This window comes from Arvicola amphibius, chromosome 14 (assembly GCF_903992535.2).
Source record: "Arvicola amphibius chromosome 14, mArvAmp1.2, whole genome shotgun sequence".
Lineage (NCBI taxonomy): Eukaryota > Metazoa > Chordata > Mammalia > Rodentia > Cricetidae > Arvicola > Arvicola amphibius.
In genome coordinates, this window is record NC_052060.1 from 50693707 (window position 1) to 50720871 (window position 27165).

At 41.9% G+C, this 27165-nt stretch overlaps 1 protein-coding gene across 1 annotated transcript; it reads right to left on the minus strand.

Annotated features, from left to right (window-relative positions):
• Positions 1-1805: 1805 nt before the first annotated feature.
• Positions 1806-26709, minus strand: Clca2 (chloride channel accessory 2). Its single transcript, XM_038311977.1, has 14 exons — positions 26524-26709; positions 25570-25707; positions 23551-23701; positions 21335-21443; positions 19326-19485; positions 16830-17057; positions 15342-15572; positions 13431-13608; positions 12388-12494; positions 9341-9565; positions 7949-8219; positions 5796-5966; positions 3048-3278; positions 1806-2248 (listed from the first exon to the last, which is right to left on the minus strand). Exons 1-14 carry the CDS (start codon positions 26707-26709, stop codon positions 1806-1808), a joined length of 2829 nt encoding a protein of 942 aa, XP_038167905.1.
• Positions 26710-27165: the final 456 nt, after the last annotated feature.

Below are 27165 nucleotides of genomic sequence, written 5' to 3' on the forward strand. Positions count from 1 at the left end.
GGGGGAGAAAAACAAGAGATAAAGCAAGTTCTTTAATTCTGTCTTTCCTTTTCGTATATTTTAGTGTTCTGAGACTGAGTCTTGCTAGATGGTCTGGTCCCTCGATTCCCTACCCTTCTGTCACCCTCTTGGATGCTGGCATTCGAGCATGCATCAAACACAAGTGGCTCCCTCTTCTGATGATCATGGCAGAGTGTGGGATCTCCTGACAGCTCTCCTGGCTCTTTCAGTAGCTGAGCGGTGGGCTAGCTGATAGCCCGGTTCTACACTGATCCAGCTCTGCCACCCTCCAGCACTTTCTTTTGATCCACCCCGGTTCTCTGTCTTTCCATCTGTAAAACAAAAACACCTGAGAGCTCGAGCTCCTCATTCACAGCCCCATCTCTGCATTTCACCAGGCCAATCTGAAGCCACAGAGAAACAAAGTCCAGGCTATCAGATGTAGTGGCAGCACACGGCGGAGGGACTCAGATCCACACTGGGACTTGGGTTGACGAGGCCACAAGGCCTCTAGTCTTGGAGATGTAGGAACTAGAAACTCAGACAGCAAAGACAGACATAGACAGGAACAGGAATTCCGGGAGGAGCTGGGGCAGAGAGAACCTCTAGCTCTTTTTCCCATTCTGCTGTATCTCTCACTCCTGGCCTCATGCCCTCTCTTTCCTATTTTTATCCCACGTCCCCACATTTCATCAACAACATGTCCCCAAATGTGGCAAAATCATTCTTAGTTAATCCTGGTTATAAACCCAAACCTTCATTTATGTTATTATATTTATTCAATAAAGTTTTGGGTTCTTGAATTTAGAAGTGAAATGATATTACTATTCAATAATATTTTTTAAAAGAGGAAGTAACTTTCCAAGGTCTTTCTTCCATGTTATCTCTGCTGTCCTTGTTTCTCTGCCCTTGATGAAGAAGCTATTATAGACAGTTTATTTAATTAGAGGGCAGACTTTGTTAGTTGTTCCTAAATGCCTATTCTTCCATGACCTCTTCTTTGAAATAGAATAAAATTGTATGGCACACATATTAGAATTATTTCAGATTTTTTTTATTCTTAAAGCCTCATGAGAGCTGTAAGCACTTTTATTCAATTATTTCCAAGGCAACACCTTAGAAAGATGCTTCAGTGGGGCTAAAAAATATTACAGACCATAAATTCTGGTGTCTTCTGTCACAGATCATCAAGGGGCAAGGACGATAATCACATTCTAAGGTCTCCTCACAAAGTGAGAAAGGATCTGTCCAAGCGTTGGTGGTGGAATGTGAACCATCATGTATTTAACCAAAGGAGCCCTGCAGTGAGGACCCCATCTATATAGCAGCTTGGTTGTCAGCTATAAACATGCATCCTGTTCTATACAGATAAGCAGAGATGAGAAATTCATCAAAGTACCACGGTTGCTTCTTACAGACAGTTACACTGCCTATTTCCTATGTCTGGGACAAGTTCTTCCCCCAGCTTCAATAAAATAGCTTTTCTAGACTCAGATTTGATTTTGCCCTTACCTTGTCTTTCAAGATACTACCTTGAACAATATTTTTTAAAATTATTTGTCCATAACTGGAGCCTTACTGTTTTCTAACCTCCCCCCCCCCCAAATGAGTATTATAAAAGTTGTTTCTTTTGGAAGGGGTAGGGGGTATCTATCTGCTATGTAAAACCCTGAACTATATTATATAAATGCCCAGGTGCATTTCAACACAGTGTTGATGCTAATTTGACTTTGTTGGCTTTTTTTTTTATGAATGTAAAGGCCACGGGCATCATATCTAGTGAGGAAGGAACTATGCACATTTGCTCACAGCAATTTTGTTCCATTCTCTTTCTTCAAAGCTCTCTTTTTCCTGTTTAAAGTCCAGTGGGCTGCAACTATAATAAGACAGATGATCGCTATCAAACCTACTGCTATTGAAACCCCTTTAAGTACCAGATCATCTCTGCTCAGTATGGGAGCAGAGCTGGGGGAAGTGGACAGCGATACCAGGGCAGTGTTGGACACAGCTGACTTCAGGGAATTGTGGTCCACTGTTCTCATGGCCACATACACCATGTGGTTCTCCTGTATTTTTCCGTCAGATTCAGGTTCAAGTTCACTGGTGACAAGCTTGGGTGAGAAAGTAAATGTCTCCCTTGTGCCAGCTTGCTGAGGGTCAAGCCCCGATGTGTTCACTAGAATGGCCTTGTCAAAGTCATCGCGAATTCTCCGTAGGCTTTTGCTCATTCTTATCTCATAACTTGTAGCTGAAATTAAGAATACAGTTGGGGAAGTTTAGTCACTGAGCATTTTTTTTAGTTTATTGAAAATGAGTAATGAAAATAGCCCCCAAAGTCAAACTAGCAAGGAATACACAACTGGAAAAACCCTAAATACCAAGTCAAAGTGTAAAGATTCATGCTAAAATCTGATACCTATGAAGACTTGGTAGTTTACGAAAACAAGATGCAACATAATCAATATGTCATCCTCCCATGGTCATTATGTACATTGTACATTTTAGGTAGTTTTATTTGTGTTGCCTCTAGGTTTCAATTTAAGTAGTGAAACTTTTTGTAAAGTTTATATGGAAAACTGTTGCTGGATATTTGATCACACTGTGTGAAATGTGTCACTTTTTTTTTGATTGGTTTAATAAAGAGCTAAATGGCCAATAGCTAGACAGGAGAGGCTAGGTGGGATTTCTGGGGAGAGAGCACATAGTTTTACATAGATTTCACCAGTGAGACACATAGGAAGTTGGATGTACAATATGGAGAAGAGATAACAGCCACATGGCAGAGCATAATTTCATATAAATGGCTGAATTTAAGTTATAAGAGTTAGTTGATAACAAGCCTAAGCTAAGGCCATGCTTTTGTAACTAATCATAAGTTTCCATGTCATTGTTGGGAGGCTGGTGGTCCCAAAAAAAAGTCTGACCAGAAAGCTTGCTACAGAAAACAATCAAAATGATCACACACACACACACACACACACACACACACACACCACACTGAAAATGAAATACTGTATGAGGAAAGGTAACAAAGTCAGCAAACTTACCCTGGCCCTGGTCGAAGTCTTCTCCAGGTGCTGTCCAAGAGAGGATCACATCCTCTTCTACTTTTACAGCTTCCAGGTCAGTAATTCTGCACGGTGGAAACATGTCAGGATGGGGGCCAGCTGGAACTCCCCGCACCGAGAAGGAGCCCCCTGCGCTTACTCTACTGAAGTCCCACTGCTCCTCCACACCTCTGTGGCCTGGTTGTTTTGGAGCGTTCATTTGAATATTATCTGGAGCACAAAGGAAAAGCCAAGTAGGAAATTACAAATCTGCACAGCGCTGAGAGATTGCCACCCTGTCATTAGAACCACTGAGTTTATTTGGCCAATAATGCGTCCATTCATCCATTAAGTCCCTCCACACGTATTCTTTGGGGGCAGACTGCTGTGCTATGAATCAGACCAAACACTCTCACTTATGAGATTTGCAGCCATGGCAGTCATATCAGTAAATAGAGATTTATAATCTGTGACTAACAGAGAGTAATAAAAAGGCAGGGTGTTCTGCAAACTCTCATCATTCAGGGTGGTACTGAGGAAGTAACGTTCAGGTTTCCCAAAGGCTGAGTTGGTCAGGTAAGATGTGACAGAAGAAACACCCTGGGCAAAGAGAACAGCTTGCATGAAAACCTTGGTTCAGGAAAGTAGCAGGTTAGGGAGACTAAACTAAGAAAGAGGGCGGCTCCAGCTACAGCCCAGAAGTAATGCATTTGCCTAGCATGCATGGCATCCGGGGATTCCATCTCCAGCACTGCAAACAAACAGACAGCAGGAGAAGAGGTCTAGAGGAGGCAACAGAGCAGGCAATAACTGACCTCAGGGATCAGTGCAGGGCTTAGGTTTGAATTCCACAGCCCTGGGTAAGCCGGGATGTTACAGTTCATCATTTGGCTTTCTAACAGGTCCCTAGGAAATGGGTCAAACTTCAGTAAGCAAGAGGCCACTTAGAAAGAGGCACTCAGTAGAGTGAAACACGGGAAAAGAGTGGCAGCTGTCAATGAGGACTTCGGGGGAGGCAAGCAAGGGTAGCCGCACGAATAATTTACACAGTTAGCACAGTTGATGTGATGACAGATTTGAATGTGGACGTTGAAAGAAAAGATGGTTAAAAGCGGCTCCTAGACCTTGGTTGGGGGGACCCATTTTGACAGCTTCTCTTCTGAGTTCCACACACTTATTTAGTATGAACACACACAATAGCAAACAAACAAATATTTTAAAAGTAGTTCTTAAAATAGTTCCTAATTGGTGTAATTTGATGGAAGGTGGCCAAGGAGTCAGAGAAAAATTAAGTTTATGATTCCTCTAAAATAGAACTAGGTAGATATGGGTTTTAATATTTAACAATATTTAAGCGAGATTCAATAATTATAAAATTGTGAATTTGGAGATTGTGGGCATATAAATGTTATCAAAACCATATGGCTTAATAAAGCTATTTAATAATGATTTTTAACTTTAAGAAGTGGTGTTCACTGTGTGTCTGCTATGGCAAGGTATTTTAAATATCTCGCTATATCAAAATATTCAATTCCCCCAGCAAGGCAATGAAGAAGGTGACATTATTTTGCCACACATTTATGGATAATGAAACAGAGAGACACAGAGCCAAGAAAGTTGCTCCATGCTACACAGCAGCAAATGGAGGAGCTGGGCCTCAGGACTGGGCAGTGCCACTCTAGAAGGTAGGAAAGACCCTGAGAGGAGGATGTAGCTCAGCCAGAGAGCACCTGCCAAGTGTGCACAAGTGTTTCCCAGCACTGCGAAACACACCAAAAACAAGCAAAACAAATCTAAGCCAATTAAGATGAGGCAAGTGGTGCTTGTCTCAAAATCCTCCAGGCTTAGAAATAAAAATTACTAGAAATGGTCCCAGGGAATGTTTTTAGAGATGGCACAGTACGTAATATTTCTGTTTTATTTTAGTTAATGCTTCCTAATGAGAACTAAAACAGTGTTTTCTATAAAGATAATGCACACCTCCTATTTTTTTTTTTTGGCACTTTCCTTTGTGGGATAGCAGAACCTCTGCTCAACTGTGTATAATAGCCAAACTTATGTTTATTCAGGAACTCACTTTCTGTGTTGATCTCTGGGGCTGTTAGCATCATGCTTTCAACTCTTTGCTCTTGCATAAATCTCTATAAAAGAAATATGGGGCCCAACAACTTTGTCTGTTAGTTACTGCAAGCAAAGAACCACAGGCAGTATCAAAAAAATACTAAAAAAAAGATCTAATAGGAAATACATATTTTCTGTATTCTCTGTCACAAATCATTAAGAATTGAAGGAGTAATCAATAATGGCTTCAGTATGGTCTCTCTCTCTCTCTTTCTCTCTCTCTCTTTCTCTCTCTCTCTTGCTTGCTCGTTTGCTCGCTCTCGCTCTCTCCCCGTCTTCTCTCTCTCTCTCTTTCTCTCTCTCTCTCTCTCTTTCTCTCTCTCTCTCTCTCTCTCTCTCTCTCTCTGTGTGTGTGTGTGTGTGTGTGTTACTGGGGACTGAGTCTTAGCTCACATCAGGCAAGTGATCTACCACTGAACTGTAGCCACAGACCCAAGGATGGTTTTAAAATTTCATGTCTCTCTCAGGTCTTTTTCTTCTTCCGTCTAGCTCCCTGAGTCTTGCCTTTGTCTCTCTCCTCTTCTTTCTTTCTCCTTCTTCCTTTATCTTCACGGTGCACATGCACACACACGCATGCACACACACACACACAAATATTGCACAATTCACTGTGCAGATGGTTCTTACCGTTTGCTATATAACCTGGTACATACATAGCATGGCTTCCTGGAACAGAGTGGGCTAGGGTGCTGATGCTGGGTGAGTGATGGACACGCACGGTCAAGCTATATCTACCACTTACAGGAAAGGAGAAGAAATACCTGGAGTAAATTCCATCATTTTTTATAACATCAGCACCTGTGTATATAGGCAGAAATTCAGGGTTAGCCTGTCTTCAGCATTGATTGCTAATACTTAATGTTAAACATCTGTTCTTCTTCCTGTAGAGAGCAAGGAGCTCTCTGTGCTCACAGATAGCACAGGGGAAGCTAGAATGGTAAGCAAACAGGGTTGTTCTTTCGAGAGAAGGAATGCAAGACCTGCTATCCTCCCAGAAGGCTGGGAGCAGGCGTGCTTTCTTGTCTGGTGACCTCTGTGCTATCTGTGTGGCCAGACTCTCACTCAGACTCTTATCATGAGTTTGTTTCTCTCAGTCTCTAACACCATTTTTTTATTGGAAGTATCACACGTACTTCATGAAGAGTTTCCATGTAGTCACGTCTTTGTTCCTCAAAGAGATTTAAATGTGCTTTGTTGTGCACACAAGTCTGAGTTAATTGTCATGAGAAAAGTTTTAATCAGATTGTGCTGTGCTTACATCTGCCCAAAATGAACCACAGTGTGTCAAACTATTGACATTTGAACTGAACTGCCTTCTTGCCTCCTGCAGATGATCTCTCTGCAGGTCCCAAAGTTCTCAGAGATACTCCCCTCCCCTGCAACATTATTTCCATTTGACATACGTTACTGTAGCTACTTTTGATATTACCATGTAGTTTAAAATAAGATGGCATCATAGTTTCTTCCTGTGATTACTTTAGCTCTCAAAATTGTTTTCTAAGAGCTGAACAGCCTATGAACAGATCACTATGAATGCACCCAGCCTCATGACAACCTATTTCAGAAAGAACTCTTGAAAATCATCTTGGAAGCTCTCGTTCATATGATCCCAAATAACAGTAGAATGTATTGTACTAAAATCTATCTCCAATTAAAAAACTAATAATTTCTAGAGAAACAAAGCAGTCTAAAGATTATTTATGGTCACATGGCCATATTTATTCACCCCTTTGAAATAAAATCTGTCTCCAAAAGATAAATTCAAAAGCATTTACATAAATTTTCATGTAAGTGCAAGAGAAGCCTTTGCTTATGAGCCTTGAATGAAATGACTAACGGCTTTGGTAGTTGATAAGACAGCATGCAGCTAGTTTTTCCTCGCTATGAAGTGATTAGACTGTCATTTCAAGTGGAAAGAGTTCTCTGAGCTGCAGTTGGCAGGCTGTGGTGCCTGTCACTGTGCCTTGCTGTAAGGAATGTTCTGAGAGCCTGCCATCCTTGTGTTGTGATTTCAGAGGACAGCACAATCCAGAGTCAAGACAGAAAGCTCTAGACCCCAGTACAGCAATGCCTTCAAGGCAGCCTATCACAACATGCAAGCAGCCTGTCACATCCCCTAAGGTCATTTCAGCCCTCACACCACACCTTGAGCTCCAGATATTGATACTGTGTTATTATGAAAGTGCTCTGAAACCAGCTTTCCCCAATACAGGGACAATCGCAGCAGCATGAGAAAATTGGGGGCCTGTTTATAGAAAATAAGTGGTAACCATCTTACCCATGAAGATTTAGAATTTTTTTTTGTCAATGGCAAGAAAAACAAATCTTGGCATTTAGATCCTCTGTCTCTGTTGAGATATTGCAAAGGGAGATTCGTCCATCCTACAGCTACCATGGCCATCTCTTCTCACGGCTGTCAGAAGGAAACAGGACAGAACCTTGTCTAGGGAGTCAGGGAGCTTGGGTTTGACTTATGGATCTGTGCCAGGACAGCTTTGAAGCTGAATGCCCCTGAACCTCGATTTTATATCTATAAAATGGGGGACCCCTTCCTCTCACGACTCCATGAGCACCGCTCCCAAAAGGTGCGTGCTCATTGGAACCAGAGGACCTTTCCTTTGCCAGCCCAGCAGGACCTATCTTTGATCAAGGGTTGTATGAATATCTGCGCTCCCCTTCAAACAAGCTCTCAAGAATCAGTTGGGCTGAAGGGATTTCTCAGAGATCATTAACATCTACAGAACTTCGTCACAGTGCAACGCCATGCTACTCCTTGTTACCTGCTCCATTATCCAAAAGTTGCAGCATAACGGGATCTCCAGCCTCTGGGTCCACTGTTGCCACCACAGTGGCATTGAGAATGGGATATAGACCCTTCCTCACATTCGCATAAATTATCACCGGCTGAGGAAAATGGGTGCTGTCTCTTTCCACAAAGGCTTCCACAGTGGCTGGGTATATGGCTAGGCTGGAGGCACGGGAGGCCACTGTCACTTTCAGGGCTTGAGGAGAAGGATGTGTGTTGTTCAGCATGTAAGTCCAGCGACCATGCTGAAAAACAAGGGGTTGTTTTTGTCAAGCGTGAAGAAGAAAAATAATCAATACTTTATTGATACTGCATTTTTTCTTGATTGAAGAAAATAGAAAAGGTACTGTTAATTAAGTGATGTCTAGCCAGTCATTGTCACTATTAGGCCGCTCCAGATGGTAAATACATCCTGAATTTATTTGAGGACACACTTTGCCTCCCAGTTTTAGAATATCATGGCAACCCTCACAGCATCAAAGGACTTTGCAAGGATTAATCTGGATGCCTTTACTCAAAAGAAAGTTAAATACTTTAGTTCACTGATAGAATTATATAAATTAAATGGACCACTGTGGTATCCACCAATACCCTGGGCTAATACAGCCACTTTCTTCTTTTGTTCCATGCCTTTCAAGCCCCAGAAATTTCAATGAACAAAAAGCCCCCACACCACTAGAACATAACAGAGCCTATGCCCAGTGATGTTGGAGCAGACTGAGGGGCCACTGATAGTGACACTGGGATTTGTCTCTACGGCATGTACCAGCTTCTTGAGATCCTATTCTCTTTGGATATAAACCTTGCCCAACCTATATGTAGATATGTCCCGTGCCAGAATACTGTACCCACTTCCAGCTCTCTTGTCTCTTGTATCTCCATGATGATGTCCTCATCCCTAGGGAGCTTTCTTCTCCCTATCCTCATGTATGTTCTGTGGTCCCCGGTGCTTGCTCCGAATAGGGCATTTTATTCTAAGTGCAAGACCCAGAACACAGCAGGTACTCAAAAACTTACACATTTCATTAGTCATATTATAAAGACTATATAGAGTTGCTCCCGAACATATAGGAAACTATATCTGTATGGATAGCTTCTATAATGAAAGATACAGGTTTCCAAAAACTACTAATGCTACGGAGAAACACTGATTTCCATTATGAATGTAACACTGTTTTATCTAGTACTTAACACTGCGGACATACTTTGGTTGCTCCTCTTAAATTTTTAACATCCACAAAATGTTTTTATAATGTTTTGACGTGTCAGCACATTTCCTTTATGTCACACATTCAAGCACGTGACTCACTGGCAAGCCCTACTCTTGCCTGAGCATGGTCAGGTGTGAACAGGCTCCCACACTGACCTTGGCAGTTCCTGGAACCCGAAGGCTAGCTGTCTGAAAGGCCGGGTTGATGACAAAGTCGCTAGTGTTGTACTTTCTTCCACTGGGATCCAGTACTGCCATCTCAGGGGGCCCACTGGTCTGCCACGTGACTTGGAAAACCGTGTCGTTGCCCACGGTCCCATCCACGGTCACAGAGTTCATCCGTTGCTGCTGAGGTGGCAGAGTTTCATACATGCTCTCAAGCTGTTGAAGAGAAAGCACGTGACGGTTTCCAGTGAACACCTCACGCTCCCTTCCTTTACCTTGCTTTTGTAATAAAAAAAATGACTAGGTAAAAGTAAAATACATTTAAGTCAGGTGTGTACTGCACATATGTAGATCAAAGCAGATTATTGTGCATTACATAACTAGTTACAAAATACCTTCTTACAGTTAATGCAAGTATAATGCATTATCATTTTTCTTTGTGTGTGGCAAGGTCTTGGGTAGCTCAGGCTAGCCTTCAATTGCTGATCCTTCTTCCTCTAACTACAGAGAATACAGTTTTGTGGCACCTTGCCTGGATTCACTATTCATCTGTTTGAATGTTTTCTTGTGACTAAAGCAAGATCCCGTGCCTGCTCGACAAGTGTTCTACCACTGTGCGACACACCAGCCCACTCCATGGCATTTCACAAGTAACTTAGCCGTTCTCATGTTATCGCTCATGAATAGTTTTTTTGTTAATTTGTTTAGGTGGTTTTAATTTGTATAACTATATCCACATCGTTTTTATAAGTTTTAGGAAGAAATTTTAAAAGTTTTAAAATTATACGGTGGTTGTGTTTTTGTTTGGTGAGGAAGCTTAATGACATTCTCCTCAGTTGCTCCACCCACACTCTTGTGAACACAATGCAGTTATCCCCACCGTTATCAGCCATTTTTCCTGGAACAAGGTGACCTCTCAGTGTGGTTTTAATCTTTATGTCTCTGATGAGTAATTATTTTAAACATCTTTTCATACACCTGTTGGCTGTTTGCATGTCTCCCTTTAACAATTGTCTACTTGGTCTATTGCCCAGTACTTGTTGGGTTTTTGAGGTTGTTGTTTTGTTTTCTTTCTTTCTTTCTTTCTTTCTTTCTTTCTTTCTTTCTTTCTTTCTTCCTTTCTTTCCTTTCTTCCCCCTCCCCCCCTCCCTCTGTCCCTCCCTCCCTCCCTCCCCCCCTCTCTCTTTCTCTCTCTCTCTCTTTCTGAGATATGGACTCACTATGTAGCTCTGATTGTCCTAGAACTTGCTCTGTAGACCAGGCTGGCCTTGAACTCACAAAGATCCTCCTGTGTCTGCCTCTGGAGTTCTAGGATTAAAGGAGTGCACTTCCACATCCAGCTTATTTTCCACTTTTTCTTGCTGTAGAGTCATTGGAGTTCCTCATCGATTTTGGATATTGGTCGCATGTCAAAAACACACCTTTCAAATACTGCCTTCTTCCACAGGCTCTGCCTGTGTTGGACTGATTGTTTCCTTCACTAAGCATATTTTTTAGGTTGATGTAATCTCCATTGGTCAATTTTAGTCTTTATTTCCCATGCTTTGAGAACATTATCCCCTGCTTCCATCACCACCCCCCCCCCCAAAACCCATGTTCATCCTAATATGCCGAACTATTTCCACTATCTTATTTTCTAGGTCAGGTTTACTGGGAAGAATTTGTCTCTGTTGACTTGGGTTTTGAAATTGGTGAGTGATGGGGTCTACTTCTATTCTTCTGCCTGCAGGCATCCAACTTTTTAGCAACATTTATTGAAAAGTGTGTTCTTTCTTCATTGCATATTTTCAACCCCCCCCCTTTTTGTCAAAATTCGATTGGCTAGCTGAGCACAGTGGTTCATGCTCATAATCCCAGCATTTGGGAGGCTGAAACAGGAAGACTGCTGAGAGTTTAAGGCCAGCCTGGGCTGGTGGGCTAGCCTAAAGAATAGTTTGGCTAAGCGGAATGCTACTGGTTGGCAGAGCTGTTCTATAGCACTTTCACTGTCTCGCCAGGCCTATAGAGATTCCGCCCAGATGGCTACTGTCTGCCAAGTGTATGTGATATTTGCTTCTTTTTTTATGAATCTTCACTTTATCTTTGACCTTTGAACACTTGATTTCAATATCTCTTGAGACATTTATTTGACTGCTGGTGATGGGATGATTACCATCTTTACTGGGCATATCTAAGCTGCATGTTAAATATTTCCTGACAATAATGCATTGAGTTTATTGTTTACATCAAGCATAACTTGGCAGGTTTACTCACCATCTGTGAGGAAATTGCAGGTGAAATTCTGTTTGAAACATAGCTCAGTCATGCCTAAATTCTTTAAAGTATTTAGACTGGAAAATAATTTAATGTTAGCTTCATTAACGGACATTTTTGTGCCCCAAATCAAATAGGTTAATTAAAGGAGCAATCTAAAACTGAGGCTGGTGGCTGTGCCTGTGATTCCTGTAGTTAGAAGGTAGAACTAGGCAGAGTTCAAGGAGTTCAAGGCCAGCCTGGGCTGCATACAGTCTAAATCATATGAACCCTGTCTAAAAACAACACACACACACACACACACACACACACACACACGCATACAAGGGTAAAGATCTAGAAATGTCTATAACTTCATGAAATAATTAATATTCATAATAAAGGTGAGAAGCTTTAAAGATGTTGAAGCAGCCAGAGTGAAACACGGTGCTGTTGAGGAAAAAATTGATTGAACTGAAGAAATGAAAACACTGCTTCTTCTTTTTGTTTTGGACCTTGGCCCACTCCGCCCGTCCTATCCTACCCTACTCTATCCTACCCCACCTCTAGCTGCATTATCAGGCATAAAGAAGTCATGTCATGGACCTTGAAAGCTGAAGTGGTCATTACAGAAAGTAACTCCTGGAAATGAGCCACACAGACATGAGGTTTAATGACTCCAGGCTCTGGGGACACAAGAAGCACATTAGAACCTTCTGCATACAGAGGAATAATGTATACAAAAATGTGGATGGTACAGTCCATCTGGTCTACCCCCTCTACACATAGAAGATAAAGATTCTGACCTGTAAACTTTGCTGGAAAATGTCCCCCGTTCCAGAAGATATTCTACAGAAAGCTTCAGTCATTCTGTTGGGATTAGATTTATCTGGAATGAAGAACTTTAACCCTCCTGAAACACATGATTTGAACGCCAACTATTAAGATAGAAAAAAATAAAGATGACATCTTCTCTGACACACTGTGTCTGTGTTAGTGTGTTAGTCTGGAGTTAGTAGGAGGTGGCCTTGGTTCATTGTGAATGACATTTGGCAAGTGGCCTTAAGGTGATTTTCGCTGTCAATTCATGGCTCTTTTTTTTTTTCAGGTTTTAGTGTTCTGCCCACTATAGAAGAACTTAGTAAATACTTACTGACTAGCCTTAGATCAAAATAATTCCTAAATAATCTAGATTAATTGCTAGTTGTTGCATGGCTATGCATTTGCCCTTATATTCTGAGATCACCATTTTTTTTTTCGAGACAGGGTTTCCCTGTAGTTTCTAGAGCCTGTCCTGGAACTAGCTCTTGTAGACCAGGCTGGCCTCGAACTCAGAGATCTGCCTGCCTCTGCCTCCCGAGTGCTGGGATTAAATGCGTGTGCCACCACCGTCCGGCTCGCCACTTTTAAAATATCCAATAAATCTTAATTTTCAGTGGTTCATTTTGTTGGATTAATTTTTATGGAATGTAAGATGAAATTATTCTTTGCCTTGTCTAGAAGAAAGCAGACATGTAAATCTTACAGTGGTGCTTGTATGTGTACACTAGAAGTTGTTGCAGTTACCCGATATGATTTCAGTTTCATAAATATGCATTCTCAACCTAGCTTAACAAAATCACAAAATACTATTTGCATTAGATGTACAAAACTTCAATTCTAGGGAAAACGTTTTAAAATTGGAAAAATTTTTAGCTAATTTTAGCAATGATTTGTGTGTTTTAGAAGAAATCTTTCTCATTCTCCCCTCCACCCCAATGAAGACACGTAACCTGGGCTTCATAGCTGAGCTTTGAATGTTCAGCTTTCAGGGCATGCTCTAAAATATACCTTCTTGAGAGGCTTTTACCTGTAAGATGTGATAATTCCTCCAGTTTCCCAGCAGTAGAGGAACCCAGGGCGATGGAGTGAATGGTGACCCCGCTGCTCACCGCACTGAGCAGACAGTTGTTGATGTGCTTATCTGCTCCACTGGTCACCAATATCATGACAGAGCCATCGGCTCTCCCATTTCTCTTCTCAAGCACCTGAACAGAGATAGCCAGCATTGCTTAGGAGAAATGTGATTTGAATTGTCTGACTAAACAAAGGAATGTGTTCTCATATACAATGGCTACCAGTGTTGCCTACACCTCTTTGAGGTCCGCTGTACTCTGTGACCGCCTCCAAGTTGGTCTCACCTCACTCTGTCACAGTGCATTTATACAGACTTTGCTTCATGGAAGATACTATGCACATTTGGTACGAGACCCTTGCCTCTAAGACCCAGTGTTGGAAGGAGGCCCCTTGTTGGTTCCCAGCTACATGGCTAGCTTAGACCTGAAATAATCACACAGAAAACTGTATTAATTAAATCACTCCTTGGCCTGTGGGCTCTAGCCTTTTATCAGCTAGCTCTTACATTAATTTAACCCATTTTTATTAATCTGTGTATCACCACGTGGCAGTAGCTTACCACAAAGTTTTGGCATATCTGACTCTGGCGGCAGCTCCATGGCATCCCTCTGACTCTGCCTTCCTTCTCCCAGCATTCAGTCCAGTTTTCTCTACCTACCTAAGTTCTGCCCTATGAACAGTCCAGGGTAGTTTCTTTATTCATTAACCAATAAAAGCAACACATAGACAGAAGAACCTCCCACACCATTGGAAGAAGGCAGAGTCGGAGAAACGCCATGGAGCTGCCACCAGAGATAGACAGTGGCAATATGCAGATTAATGGAAATGGGTTAAATTAATATAAGAGTTAGCCAATAAGAAGCTAGAGTGAATGGGTCAAGCAGTGATTTAATTAATACAGTTTCTGTGTGATTATTTCAGGTCTAAGCTAACCAGGTGGCTGGGAACCAACAAGGGGCCTCCCTCCAACAACCCAACCAGTAACCCGTAAGAGGGCTGAGAGCAGTGGCTCTCACCCTTAGCTACATGGTAGAATTAGACAGGAGTGTTTAAACAATTCATTGCCAAGCCACACCCCAGATCAATAACATCAGAACCGCAAGATGTGAAACTCAGGCATCATGGGTTTGTTTTTGTTTGCGTTCCTGAGATTGAACCTAAAGTCACGTGAACACTAAGCTGCACTCTACCACTGAGCCCAATCACCACCTCCTATTTTTCAATCAGGCAATGTCAGTGGGCAGCTTAGGTTGAACAACTGTTGGCTATGTGGTGTCTTTTTTTTCTATCAGATTTAAACATGTGCACTTCAGATGCTGATTTAGATAAATCCTGTTAGTTCTGAAACATATATTTAGGCTTAATTTTGTATGTATGTGTGTGTGTGCCCTGGTTTGTGAATCCACACATCTGTGTGAGTGTTGATTTATTTATCTTCAGGAGACCAAAAATGCTAATTTTGCCTTGAAACATACAAAGATAACAATTGCCATAGCTGGGGCCACTTCAGAATAAGCAGGGGACAGTTTAGAAAGACTCTAGGTGACACTTCAGTCCCTTAGCCATGCCCATTGTACTTTATATGTACTCATTATTTTAGCAAACAGTTCTTAATTAATTATGACATTGGCTACTTTGTTAAGCCCAGGGAGTGCAATGGGAGTAAGAAATGGGGCCCTGACTTCAGGAATGATGCACCTTTACTCCCTAACAGCCGAGGCTGCTGTGACCATAAGCACCCCTTTTCAAAAACAAAAAAGAAAAAACATGCAACAAACAAACAAAAACACGTCCCTTCCCCCAAACCTGAGATTCAAAATGAAAAAGAAGGTCATCATGGCAGCTGAGACCCAGGCTATGCTACCTCGAAGCCTCTTTTAACGCCTGCGCAGGTGTTCGCTTCGTCTTCGGTGGACACACTGGCGGGCAGATAGGAAACCAGCCGTCTCCGGTCACTGTCACTGTTCATTGGCTGCAGCTGGGCTCTGATTTCTCCTTTGCTACCAAACGTGACAATGCCCACAAACGTGCGCACTTCAACAACTTGCATTAAGTACAGCTCAGCTGCTTGCTGCAGTCGAAGGAGTCTGTCCGCCTTTGTCCCCAGAAGAAAAAGAACAAAAGAGGAGGGGAAGTGACATGTGATTGGCTGACCAAGGATGATGAAGTGATTCAATTAGCAAAAATATCTGCTGATTTTTCACAGACACTGGACAGTTCTTTGAGTTGTAAAGAGTGGCATAGTGCTGGAACAGTTTTTTTCCGGTTAAGCGTATACTTGACACACGATTCAGCTAATTGTGTGTTAGTTGTGCAGAAGAAAGTGTGCTGAGAAACAAGTGTTCACAATTAAGATGGCATACCCTCCCCATTTCACTCCAGCTCAGAATTTAACAACCTATGACGTCAATTGAGAATATGTTTGTAACTGATTTTTTTTTAAATTCAGTCCAAGTGAGAGGAAACATTGCACAGGGATGTGCTAATAGTCTGCACACCAGTGTCCGTTCCTCTGCCACGGTGGCCATTGAGGCTAGAATCTGTGCCTATAGAGTCTGCACAATGCTATGTTTGTTGGCTGGATTTTTACAAAACAGGCACTCATCAAGCATAGGGATAATGCTACCAACTAATTCACGTGGGTACTTTTTTGGGTCTGCCGAATCCCAGCGACTGGCTGCTCCTAGAGGGCTGTGACCTCTGTCTTTTGATATCTACTTTGTTATCCAGACCTGCTTCTCCCTCTTCTCAGGAGCCATTACCAATTAAATGTCCCATCGATACTGCAGACTAGACAACATTTTAATTTATTGCCTTTTATTGCATTTTAATTTATAAGCTGAAGAGAGTTAGTAGGGAGACATGGACCTTGAATTCAGCCTTGACCTTTCAAAATTATGTGGGCATAGAAAACATGACTACTTTGTGGCTTTGGTTCCTTCTGTCACAGAGCACAGGGACTGAGGGGGGACACAACAGCTTTTGTCTTCATCATGGTGGTTCTGCCACCATTCCCAGTCACAGCCCCTAAGAGTGACTGGAGTGTGGCCAGGCAACAGCTTTAAATTGCATGTAAATTTTAGAAAAGGGTTTTGGGGGAGAAAAGCTACAGTTAACAGCAACACGGGACTGCTAATGGGCTTAGGGATTCTGTGTAAATTTCATTTATCTCACCATCTCAAACTCTGGGTCTCCTTCTTAGTGTGTCCTACCCATGTTCCAAGAAAATAAAATATCTTGGACTCTTTAAAAACTTATAGTGTCTTCCCTCATCATACTCTGAATAAAATAGAGCTAAAACCTGATGGGGGTGGGAAGAATGAGCTTTGGTCCTTTGGAATCCGTGTGTTACCTCTGCCATCTTTCTGGACACATCCATCACTAAGCAGATGACTTTGTCCCCAGCTTGCATGAGGGAGAACGTGGGAGGAGGTGGAAGCTCAACCCCGCGCATGGGGAGGCTGTGCTGAAAGTCAGAGGAGCCTGTGATTACGTCCCAAGTGCTCCTGAGGCTGCACTTTTGGTTCTGTAGGTTTGGGGCTTCGTGGTTGTGGGTACTTGCATTGCAGAATTCAACCACCTGGAAAAGCAAAAGCAGTTTTGAGTTCCCAGACCAGGATACTTCTCGTTCTCTGACGGCCACGGGTAAAAGAAGGACAGAGCTGAAAGCAAGGTCATGTGCGTCCTTATTTTCAAAAGTGACAGCAAGTTTGCAAATAACTCTTGACACCTTTTGTTTGACAGAGTAGCTCCCTGAGGTCACAGGAGCAATCTCTTGTAAAAGCATGTTTGCACTAAGAAAACAGAGCAGACTGTGTATATATACCTTAGCCTTAAATAGACCCCCCTTCCTCCCTTGGATGATACTGTGTTTAAGAAACACCCTACTTGAAGATGTCAAGCTGGCCAGCTCATTCTTTGGAATCCCATTATGTGACACTGTGTCTTTTCTAAGGATCAGTCAACATATACTGATCTAGTGCAAATATTGATCTCTGTGAGGGTAAGAGGAGGGTAAAACAACTTAAATCTACTTCCTGAAACTCTTTTCGCATTTGGAAATTTGGAAATTGGACTGGATAATCCAACTATGCCAGCATTCCCCATTTAAGTTACAGTTTTTGCAATGCAAGGGAATTCCTGTCTATTCTCAGGCCCTATGAAGAACAAAGAAACGAGCCATAGAGCTTAGAGTTTGAAAGAAATTTATGGGTTCCCTGTCTCCATCTCTGATTCCATGAGTAACACCTGCTTAGTTTTTCAGTGGGGTGTGAGTTAGGGGCACACCTGTTCCATTTCATTGAGTGTTTTTTTTTTATCTCAACATTTAATGACTGACTGTACAAGGTGATTTTTAAATTTTTTGTGACTGGATATGTTTGAGTAAGTTTTACAAACATATCCAGAGGCTACAAAGATTTTATCTAATCACAGATAACCTGGATCAACTATCTAGAACTGGGTACAGGACATATATGAAAGATATAAATTAAAAAATAGAACAGATAAAGGCAAGAAATACCAATGGTCATGTTCACATTGCAAAGAACTCCTACCATTGACTAAAACCAGGCTGAATAAACAAGTTAGTAAAATGAAGGAAAGAAGGAAGAAAAGATGGGCTCAAGGGAGGGATGGAGGGGGAAGGGGTGCGTAGAGGGAGAACATTTCCAATGCAAGCAGGATTGGTCAGCCATGTAACAAGAAGACTTCAGAAAGACATGTGTCCACACACCCCCTGCCCAGCGGAGAAAAGATCTGCAGACAGTGACTTTCAGGTCTTCAGAAAGTGCAATAGACAAATGAAACCACACAGGTGGGTTCATTAAACCTGTGAACTAGCCAACTCCCTCCTTTCTGACTCTATGCTTTCTCCTAGCTCAAGGTTCCGGTGACAGTTTGACTATATGTATGACATACTTCTTAAAGAAAATGAAGTGGCCAGAGAGAAATACTGTAACTGAATACTCTTAAGTATCAGCTTTAAAGTGGAGTTACACATTCATCTTTCGTGAATTAATATGAAATATTAGTTGACAAAACTTAGGTGCAAAGCTGAGGATCAGTTCACTTCCCTGGGCTTATTTGCTTGTCTTTGAAGTTCTAGATTTTTTCAAAACAAAGGAAAGAGCCCCAAGAGAGAGGATTATTGCTATGTGTTCCATCATTCTTGCAAACCTCATACCTCTTTCTCTGAAATGACACAAGAAAGGGATGTTGCCATATGGGCAGCTCATTTCTGTGGCCTCAAAGCGCCTCTTCTTTGACATTCTCCTGGAAAGTGGATTTTTGCTTTTAAAAAACAATCTTTATTTGCTATCATTTGGAGGAGAAAGATTTTCTTTTTGTTTTTAAAGTGTAAGATAAAGACTAAGTTAACTGTAGATCCCTCAGACTCTATTATAGTGACTCTTATTTGTCCTGATTTTTACATACTTCAAGCAGATCTGTGGTGTGGGAGGTCCTTCTGTCTATGTGTTGCTTTTATTGGTTAATGAATAAAGAAATGGATTGGCCTATAGCATGGGAGAAGGAAGGTGGAGTTAGAGAGAAGCCATGGTTCCTCCACCTGAGACAGATGCTGGGAACACTACCTGGTAAGCCACTGCCATGTGGGGATATGCAGATTAGTAGAAATGGGTTAAATTAATATGTAAAAGCTAGCCAATAAGAAGCTAGAGCTAATGGGCCAAACAGTGATTTAAATAATATGGCTTTTGTGTGATTATTTCTGGTCTAAGCTAGCCGGCTAGCCAGGAACCAACAAGCAACCTCCCTCCAACAGATCTGTGTATCTTAGAAAGATGTGGTAGTCTATAGGAGTTTGTCATTCCAAGTACATACTTACAGAAGGCAAACTTTGCATGAACATTATTGATGCAGTTGCATTCTGGGTGCTATTGTAGAGGAATGTGCATCCTTCTCTGAAAAGCTTGCTAATGATACAGTCTTCATGGGGACAAAGGCCCTTTTCACACACAAACACCCCAGTGATGCCAGATGAACACCTAAAAAATGGAAGGAGAAACTAGGAATTGGGTATTTTTAGAAATATTTTTCTTTCTTGATTATCTTTTCTAATAGCTTGTTTCAGGGATTATAGCTCAGTAGACATGTGCAAACATTTTAGAGTCTTCTCTTAGGGAAGTTTATTAGCTTAGAAATATAGTCTCTCTCTTTCATTTTAAAGCCTTTGAGTTTGGGTGAGGGAGTTTTGTGTTGCCAAAACCTTTAGTGAACAGAATGAGACAAAGTGGAAGGGAGCTCAGAGGGACTTTGGGATAAGGAAGACCAAGGAAGGACAGGGGCAGCAACATCCTGAGCTCCACTGGACTTCAGAGAAAGAGAGTGAACTTTGGAAAGACTCCATCTTCATTAAAATATTCTGAACATTGCTATGTGAGTGAGAAATGGTGCCGTTTAGAAGCAATACTGATGATGTATGTCTGTCTACTAGTGAGGATGCTCTCTGCTCTAGAATTATTGGAAGTTCTTTTAGATATATGGATTTCCATGCTCAAATCTGAAGTAGCAATGATGCTATGAACAGCAGTGATATTTAAAACCACAAAAGGTTGCTATTAATCACTATGTCCAACAAGAGGGGCTAATTGAATATATTATGACATAACAACACAATGGAACACCGTGTAATAATTTTTTAAAGGGTGAGTAAAATATATATTCTTATTTATTTAAATTTTCTTGATGAGGCAAAATAAATAAGAAATGAATCAATATTGTTATTCAAAGTGATAATAGGAGGTAGAAGGAAGACAGAGATCAGACGGTGAAGAACATAACTTTTTATAGTTCATAGAGGAAGCAGAATTAAGATGGTGGTCAGCAAGATGGTGAAAGACACAACTTCCTCATTGTTCATATTTGAATCACATAAATACTTGCCCATTTTAAAACTCAATGAAAATTAAAAATAAAACAGAATAATTTATTTTACTTGCTAATATTTACTTGTCCTTAATCTATTTTTATTTCTTATCTTTATGTCACATTATACTTAAGTCAAGACAAAAAATGTCTATTTTCTTACTTGTCACCTGATTTTTTTTAGCCTTTTGAGACAAAGTTTCACTATGTGGTTCTAGTTGATCTAGAACTCACAGTGTGGACCAGGCTGGCTTTTATTTATGACACACCTTGTGCCTCTGTCTCCCTAGTGCTGAGATTATAGCAGCATGTGTCAATGTGAAAAATATTCTATAACCCTCCTAGTTTTTAAAATATTCAGTGCACTCAATCAGTAGTGCTATGAGATAACCCTTCTATATGTTCTGAATATGTATTCCTCTCATTGGTTAATAATGAAGCTGCTTTTGCCTTATAGCAAGACAGAAGAAGGCCAGGTGGGAAAGCCAAACTGAAAATACAGAGAGGAGAAGGGTGGAGTCTGGCGGAGATGCCAGCCAGCCTCTGAAGAGGCAAGATGCCAGCAGATCTGTAGTGCCACGGCCACATGGAAACACATAGATTAGAAATGGGTTAATTTAAATGTAAGAGCTACTTAGTAATAAGCCTGAAGCATAGGCCAAACAGTTTGTAGTATTAAACCTCTAAGTGATTATTTAGAAGTTACTATGGGACAGGATGGGGTGGGGTGGGACAGAAAAACTCATTTACAAGCAGTGAATTTTTTTTTTTTTTTTGGTTTTTTGAGACAGGGTTTCTCTGCAGCTTTTTTTTTTTAGAGCCTGTCCTGGAACTAGCTCTTGTAGACCAGGCTGGCCTCGAACTCACAGAGATCCGCCTGCCTCTGCCTCCCGAGTGCTGGGATTAAAGGCGTGCGCCACCACCGCCCGGCACAAGCAGTGAATTTTAAATATGAGAGAAAGCACTGACCTTGTGACTTGAATTTCATTTCGCCCATTCAGGTAGAATGGCTTGTCCTTGCTATATTCATCAAATACTCCCCAGCGGAGATGGGCCCATTCATGGACAAACACTCTGCCTGTGGAAGAGAGAGTCGTGGCCTTTTGAGCTCCTAAAGTCTCAGCAACGGGCCTTGCTAATCAACGTCAATGTAGTATTGCCTGACTACATTCTTTCTCCAAACAGTTGAAGTCAGAATTTTGGTCATTTTCCTCACTCTTACTACCTCATCCTCTACCACCATAGAAATGCGAGCATGAAAATGATTGCTCCCATGACCGTGAGGTAGTGCCCATCTGATGAAGAGACAAGGAGGCCCACATTCTCTTTCTCCCTGAAGTTGTCTAACAAGTTTTTCCTTAGCTTCTTGCATGCAGCCCAGTAGGTTCAGGACTTAGAGGGAAGATGTACATCTTCGCAATTAAACAACTTTTCTAAGTTTAGTCTGTGCCTAAGCATGCTTGTTTTCTTGTGGGCGTTCCCCTGTCTACACCAGTGACTGCAACCTAGCAACCAGGGAAGAAAGAAGGAACTGAAAAGATCACAGAATCCCTCTCCAGCCTTGATGCTCCTTTCTCTTTGGTCCTGTTTCCTAACCCTTCCTCTTGGAAATTCTCATTCTTAACATCAAATCCTTCACAGATTTATCTTGTCCTCTCTAATCTTAGATCTCCTTTCCTTCCAACTTCAGCTCAGAAGTTAATTGTTCTCCAGATCAATGCCTTCCCAAACCAAAGCACCCATCCCCTTTGCCTGAATTAATTTATGTCCTGTAACTCAGGGGGCACTTTGTGCAATGTTTACATGGAGGGAGGAAACAGCAAAAGCTGAGAGGACTGAGGGAAAGTATGTGTCGACTCATGAATCTAGAGACACTGACGAAGTCTTAAGCAGGACCAGAGGACACCAGCCTCATGGTTAGTTACCAGATAGAGGGAAATCCAATGTTTAAGAATTTTATAAAACATCCTACAGTATATTGCTTTACCTACTGCTTGCTAAGCAGGAATAACAAAGTCTACTTAGTTTTAAATTTCATAAGAAATAAAAATCTTTGAAGGGCCCTACTTAATTTTTTTTTGAGCCTGTCCTGGAACTTGCTCTTATAGACCAGGCTGGTCTCGAACCCACAGAGATCTGCCTGTCTCTGCCTCCCGAGTGTTAGAATTAAAGGCGTGTGCCACCACTGCCTTGCCCCCTATTTAAAATTTAACCAAAAATAAAATTGCAGATTAGAGCGAGCTCTGGGCTGGCTGACCTGTTCTCTAGTATCTCTCTCAGACTGGTAGACCCCCCTCACCCACGGTCCACCAGTCTGCAGGCTGGTGACTGCGACCTTTGTGCTAAGTGTCATACACCAATATCTGACCATAGCCAGTCATCTGTAGGACACTCCCCTGCTCCCCACCATCTTCTTGCCTAATCCAGACCCATGACTTCCCCTCTTCCCTGGGGCCCCTATATCCCCGACGTCGTCCTTGTTCTTAACGTCATCAGCACACAGCTCTTGTCTTTCACTCTGCAGCCAGCCAGAACGCCTTTCTGGACTACTCAGCACTTCGGACCACTCAGATTCCATAAGAAAATACTTTAAATGAAATTGGCAGAGCCTCTGGGCATGGGAAATCCTTGTTGCTTGTATTCTGGACTCGGGTCCTTTCCTCCTTGATGCCCAACTCAAGCCTCCTGATCCCACCCCTGCGGGGTTCTGATGTATCCTTCCGCATCCAGCTTCTCCTTCATTGATCCTAGCAAGCCCACTTACGCACATGGACAGATCCACCTTCTGAAAACTATATGGTCCTTTTGTTCCCACACACGTAAGCCTTCAGTGGGGACTTCATGATGTCCGTGGGTCTAATTCTTCCCTCAACAGCCTTGGGTCTCTGTGCAGCTTCCATATTTTTCACATGCTTCCTGATACTCTCCTTTCCACTAAGCAAAGTGTCGCTCAGCTCTCTGTGAGACGTCTCCTGACAACCCTAGGCTTAGTTGTCTTCCCTGGATTCTCAGAGCGCTACTCTATATCTTAGCTGGTTCTTGGTCTTCCTGGCTCATTCCGTCCCTTTCCTTCCTTGTGCACTTGGCTTGCCTCCTGACAGGTGGAAGGTTTTATGAGGTCTCTTCTGTACCAAACACAAGCTACTGTACTTTTGAGGGGCTGGATTTTTCTGATCTGAACTTACCTCTTGAGCCATATCCTGCTATTAGCTCATCATTTAGTAGGAAGTTCGGAGTGAAATGGATGTATTTCCCCTCTTTCCCGCACCCTCTGTGCTGCAGGGTGTATGGATCATCCCCATGTACCCCATTCTGCTCAGTCACTATGACATTTGCCTAAAACAGAACAAATTTAAGTTGTAATTTTGTTGTATGTAATTATGCATGATTTTACAACAGGGTAAAGGCAGAAGAAATGCCTTGAATTTGAGAGTTAAGATATTCTGAGAGCTAAACATTAGCTGAAGTTGTTGACACTTTCAGAAAGATCTTTAAAAGTTTCCATGGGACTTCTTTCCCTCCTTTATTACCCTCCCATTTTCCAGAACAATATTCTCAGACATCAGCACTGTAAAATTATGATATTATGATATGAAAGCCATAAAGTCGGGAACATGTAATAGTATTTGCACATCACCCAGGACTGCACAGTGAAGAGCTGTGACAGTTTCAGCCAAGTCTCCATGGCAACTCTATCAGCGAGGGCAGCAGGACAGTGCTTGCGAGGCCTCCTCTGTACTGAGTATAAAATACTGCAGCCCCATCATTCATTTCCACAGCCAGGTAGATCAGTATCATTCACCAAATTCTGCTTAACTGACATTATGATGTCAAGGAAAATTGTATTCATGACATCTGATGATATTACATATGCTGAACTTAAACCTTTCATAGGATCAGGGTACCATGGTTGACTTCTCAGTAGGACTGAAGGGCAAATTCACTAATGTAATCTCTATAGAGACTGTGTAGCTTGGTGTAAACAGTATGAGTTTTGAAGTTGAATAGATATTCAAACTGTGGAACAGTAATTTTTACTTATTTGCATGGAACAAAGTCCTTACCTTCTGTGAACATAATTATTAATTTTTGATAATAGTAACTAACTTGAGGTTGCATAGACATTAAATTATAGACACGTACACACACACACACACACACACACACACACACACCCAAATTGAAGGTACTTAATGGAAGTTTAATAAACTCTAGGTTTTCCCAGTTTATTCCCAGTTCCCTGTTTATCTTCATGCAAGCACTGTCAAATGCTTCTATCTGATGAAAACCCAAATGCTTTTGTAAACCTCTCAACAGCTTCATGCCTTTGGGCTACAGTCTACATTGCTAGGCCATTAAATTTCTAAGAGAACCTTCAAGAGAGAGCTAAAATTAAAACAATCCGAGGAAATTTAAGCCAAGTGACACAGATTTTTAAGACACGTTTTCCATGCCCTAGCTACCCTGATGGCACGATAGCTACAGGCAGCCAGCCCATTCTATTGCTGAGGCCCTACGTCTTCTCCATGCTCTGTTCCTAGCCCTTCTCTTATATGCAATGGACTCTTAGCCACAATAAGTTTTTAAATGTTTTAGCATGTATTTATTTATGGGTGCACAGCAATGAATGTTTGCACATCACCTGTAGTTTGCTTGTGTTTTTCAAGGTTAAGACATTTTGTGGTTAGAAAAGAAGACGGAACCACTTGCCCCTTATTCTTGCTCACCTCTCTCCATTCTCTTTGAATCGGCATGCCGGCCTTAGTTAAGGCAAAAGCACGCTCCTTTACTCCACAGTTGCATTTTTTACATGAATGGATGGCTCTCAGCATGGGCTTGACTTTTCCCAACCCAATGTAAGTGAAGATTACCAGAGCTGGATTGGGCTGGTTCCTGCTCACCCTCAGCAGAATAAACCTGACTCATTTTACTCTATTAAAAACGGAGCCAGGATCTTGTGCATTACAGAATAGAGATGTCCCGAGAAGCAGATTAAACGGTGGCACTTATTTACACTTATTACTGTTTCCATTTTTCTTTCTCATAATCATTTATAGAGGCCTATGGGATAAAGTCCACACACTTTCTTGGCAACACTCTTTGCAGTTACATAGCTCTGTCCCAGTATCAATGGCAAAGTAGATTTGAAAGTTTTTCTCCCTCAACTTGAATTAGGCTCTTTTAAGAGAATCCCAAATCCTTACCTTTTCATAGGATTCTTGTTTGACTTTGCTATAATTATGAGCTGTCCAAGTGGCAGGAATTAAAATCTGGATAGTTCTGAAAAACACTCTTCTCTTGGTAGCATTGAACAGGTAAAAGGAAGCTTCAGTTAGCATCTCCTATAACCAAGCAGAAACACTGGCACGTGTATACAAATCCCTGTTTCTCTGAAGACACATAAACCACAGTGAAAAACGCATAAACAGATTCTGAAGGAAGCCCTGAAGGTTTTTTTGGAAAAGACATTGAATGGCGACCTGTAAGAAATTGTTAGTACACTGGTTGTATGTCAGAACAGGCCCTCACGATTTCCCCAAGTTTCTGAAAGGGTTTTAAGCTTTCACTGAATATATCTCGATGCCACACCTATGGGCATGCCCGGACCTGCACCTTCTGAGGATATTATTTTCACTTTAAGCGATACCTAATAAAGAGGCTCTTAGGTAATGAACCTTTCTTACCATGCTACAGTAAAAACTGTAAATTATTTCATAGAACATCAAGAAAAAACAAGGAATTTCTCTCTGGCAGTCTCTCTGGTAATTCTCCTTCTCCAAAGGAGATACCACAGGATGATCTTAACATGCTCCCCCATGCTCCTCTGTCATTAAACCATCTGGTTTGCTTTCACCACCACCAACTTTGGTTTCTCTAAGCTGTTCTCCAGAAGAGTCACATATAAAAACTACAATTATACCCTACATCTAACAGATGGTAATTAATAAAAAGACAGAAGAGGGCTCTATGAGTGGAGACTCTACCCAACTATGTGATCTAGCCAGAATACTCACAGTCCTGCAGTCTGCTCTGTTTTTAAGAAATACTGGTCTCTGTACTGCTCAAGTTCAAACCTGGTGGGGTTAACTTCCTAAACATGGCAACAGGTCTGAACTAATGGGCTAATTAATGGTATTGACTGCATAATTGACACTCACCTTAATGTTTGCAATCAGGTTCAGATTCTCGGGTACCTGAGGATTAATCGCAACAAGCAATCCATCATAGCCATTGTCTTGAAGCTTCACTCCAGCTCCTGGAAGAAGTAGTTCTGGACTTAGGGCAAAGAGAAGAGTCACAAGTTTCAGCCGGCGGACAGGTCCTGTGTTACTCCTGTGGGCCATGTTGTACTGAAGCCTCCGGTTTACTCACAGGGAGCCTGCTGAGTACCTTGAGTCAGGGGATCAGTGTGGAAGCAGATGGCTTCTTCCTGCACTTGGAAGTTCTTGACAATACATGATGAAGGAGTTGCCTTCTTTGAAAAATCTGGGGTGGATCTATCTGGGACCTGTCGCTACAAGTTCTTCTCTAAGGCGGTAATTAATACTCTCCTGTTCTTTGGCTAAGCTTCCTCCTGAATCATATTTGAACAAGACTTCCACCCCTTACTAACTTCATATCTTTTCAGAGAGAAAAGGGAAATGAGGCAAGAAGGAGCTGAGAGCAATGGGCCTGTCTGCATGGCAATCAGAACATTGGAATCCATCAAGCTACCTCAGCACCCAGTGATTTTCCTTCCCGAGTCCCTGGCAACTTCCCCCATCAACACCACCTCCCATCTCCACTCAGGACACTGTGCC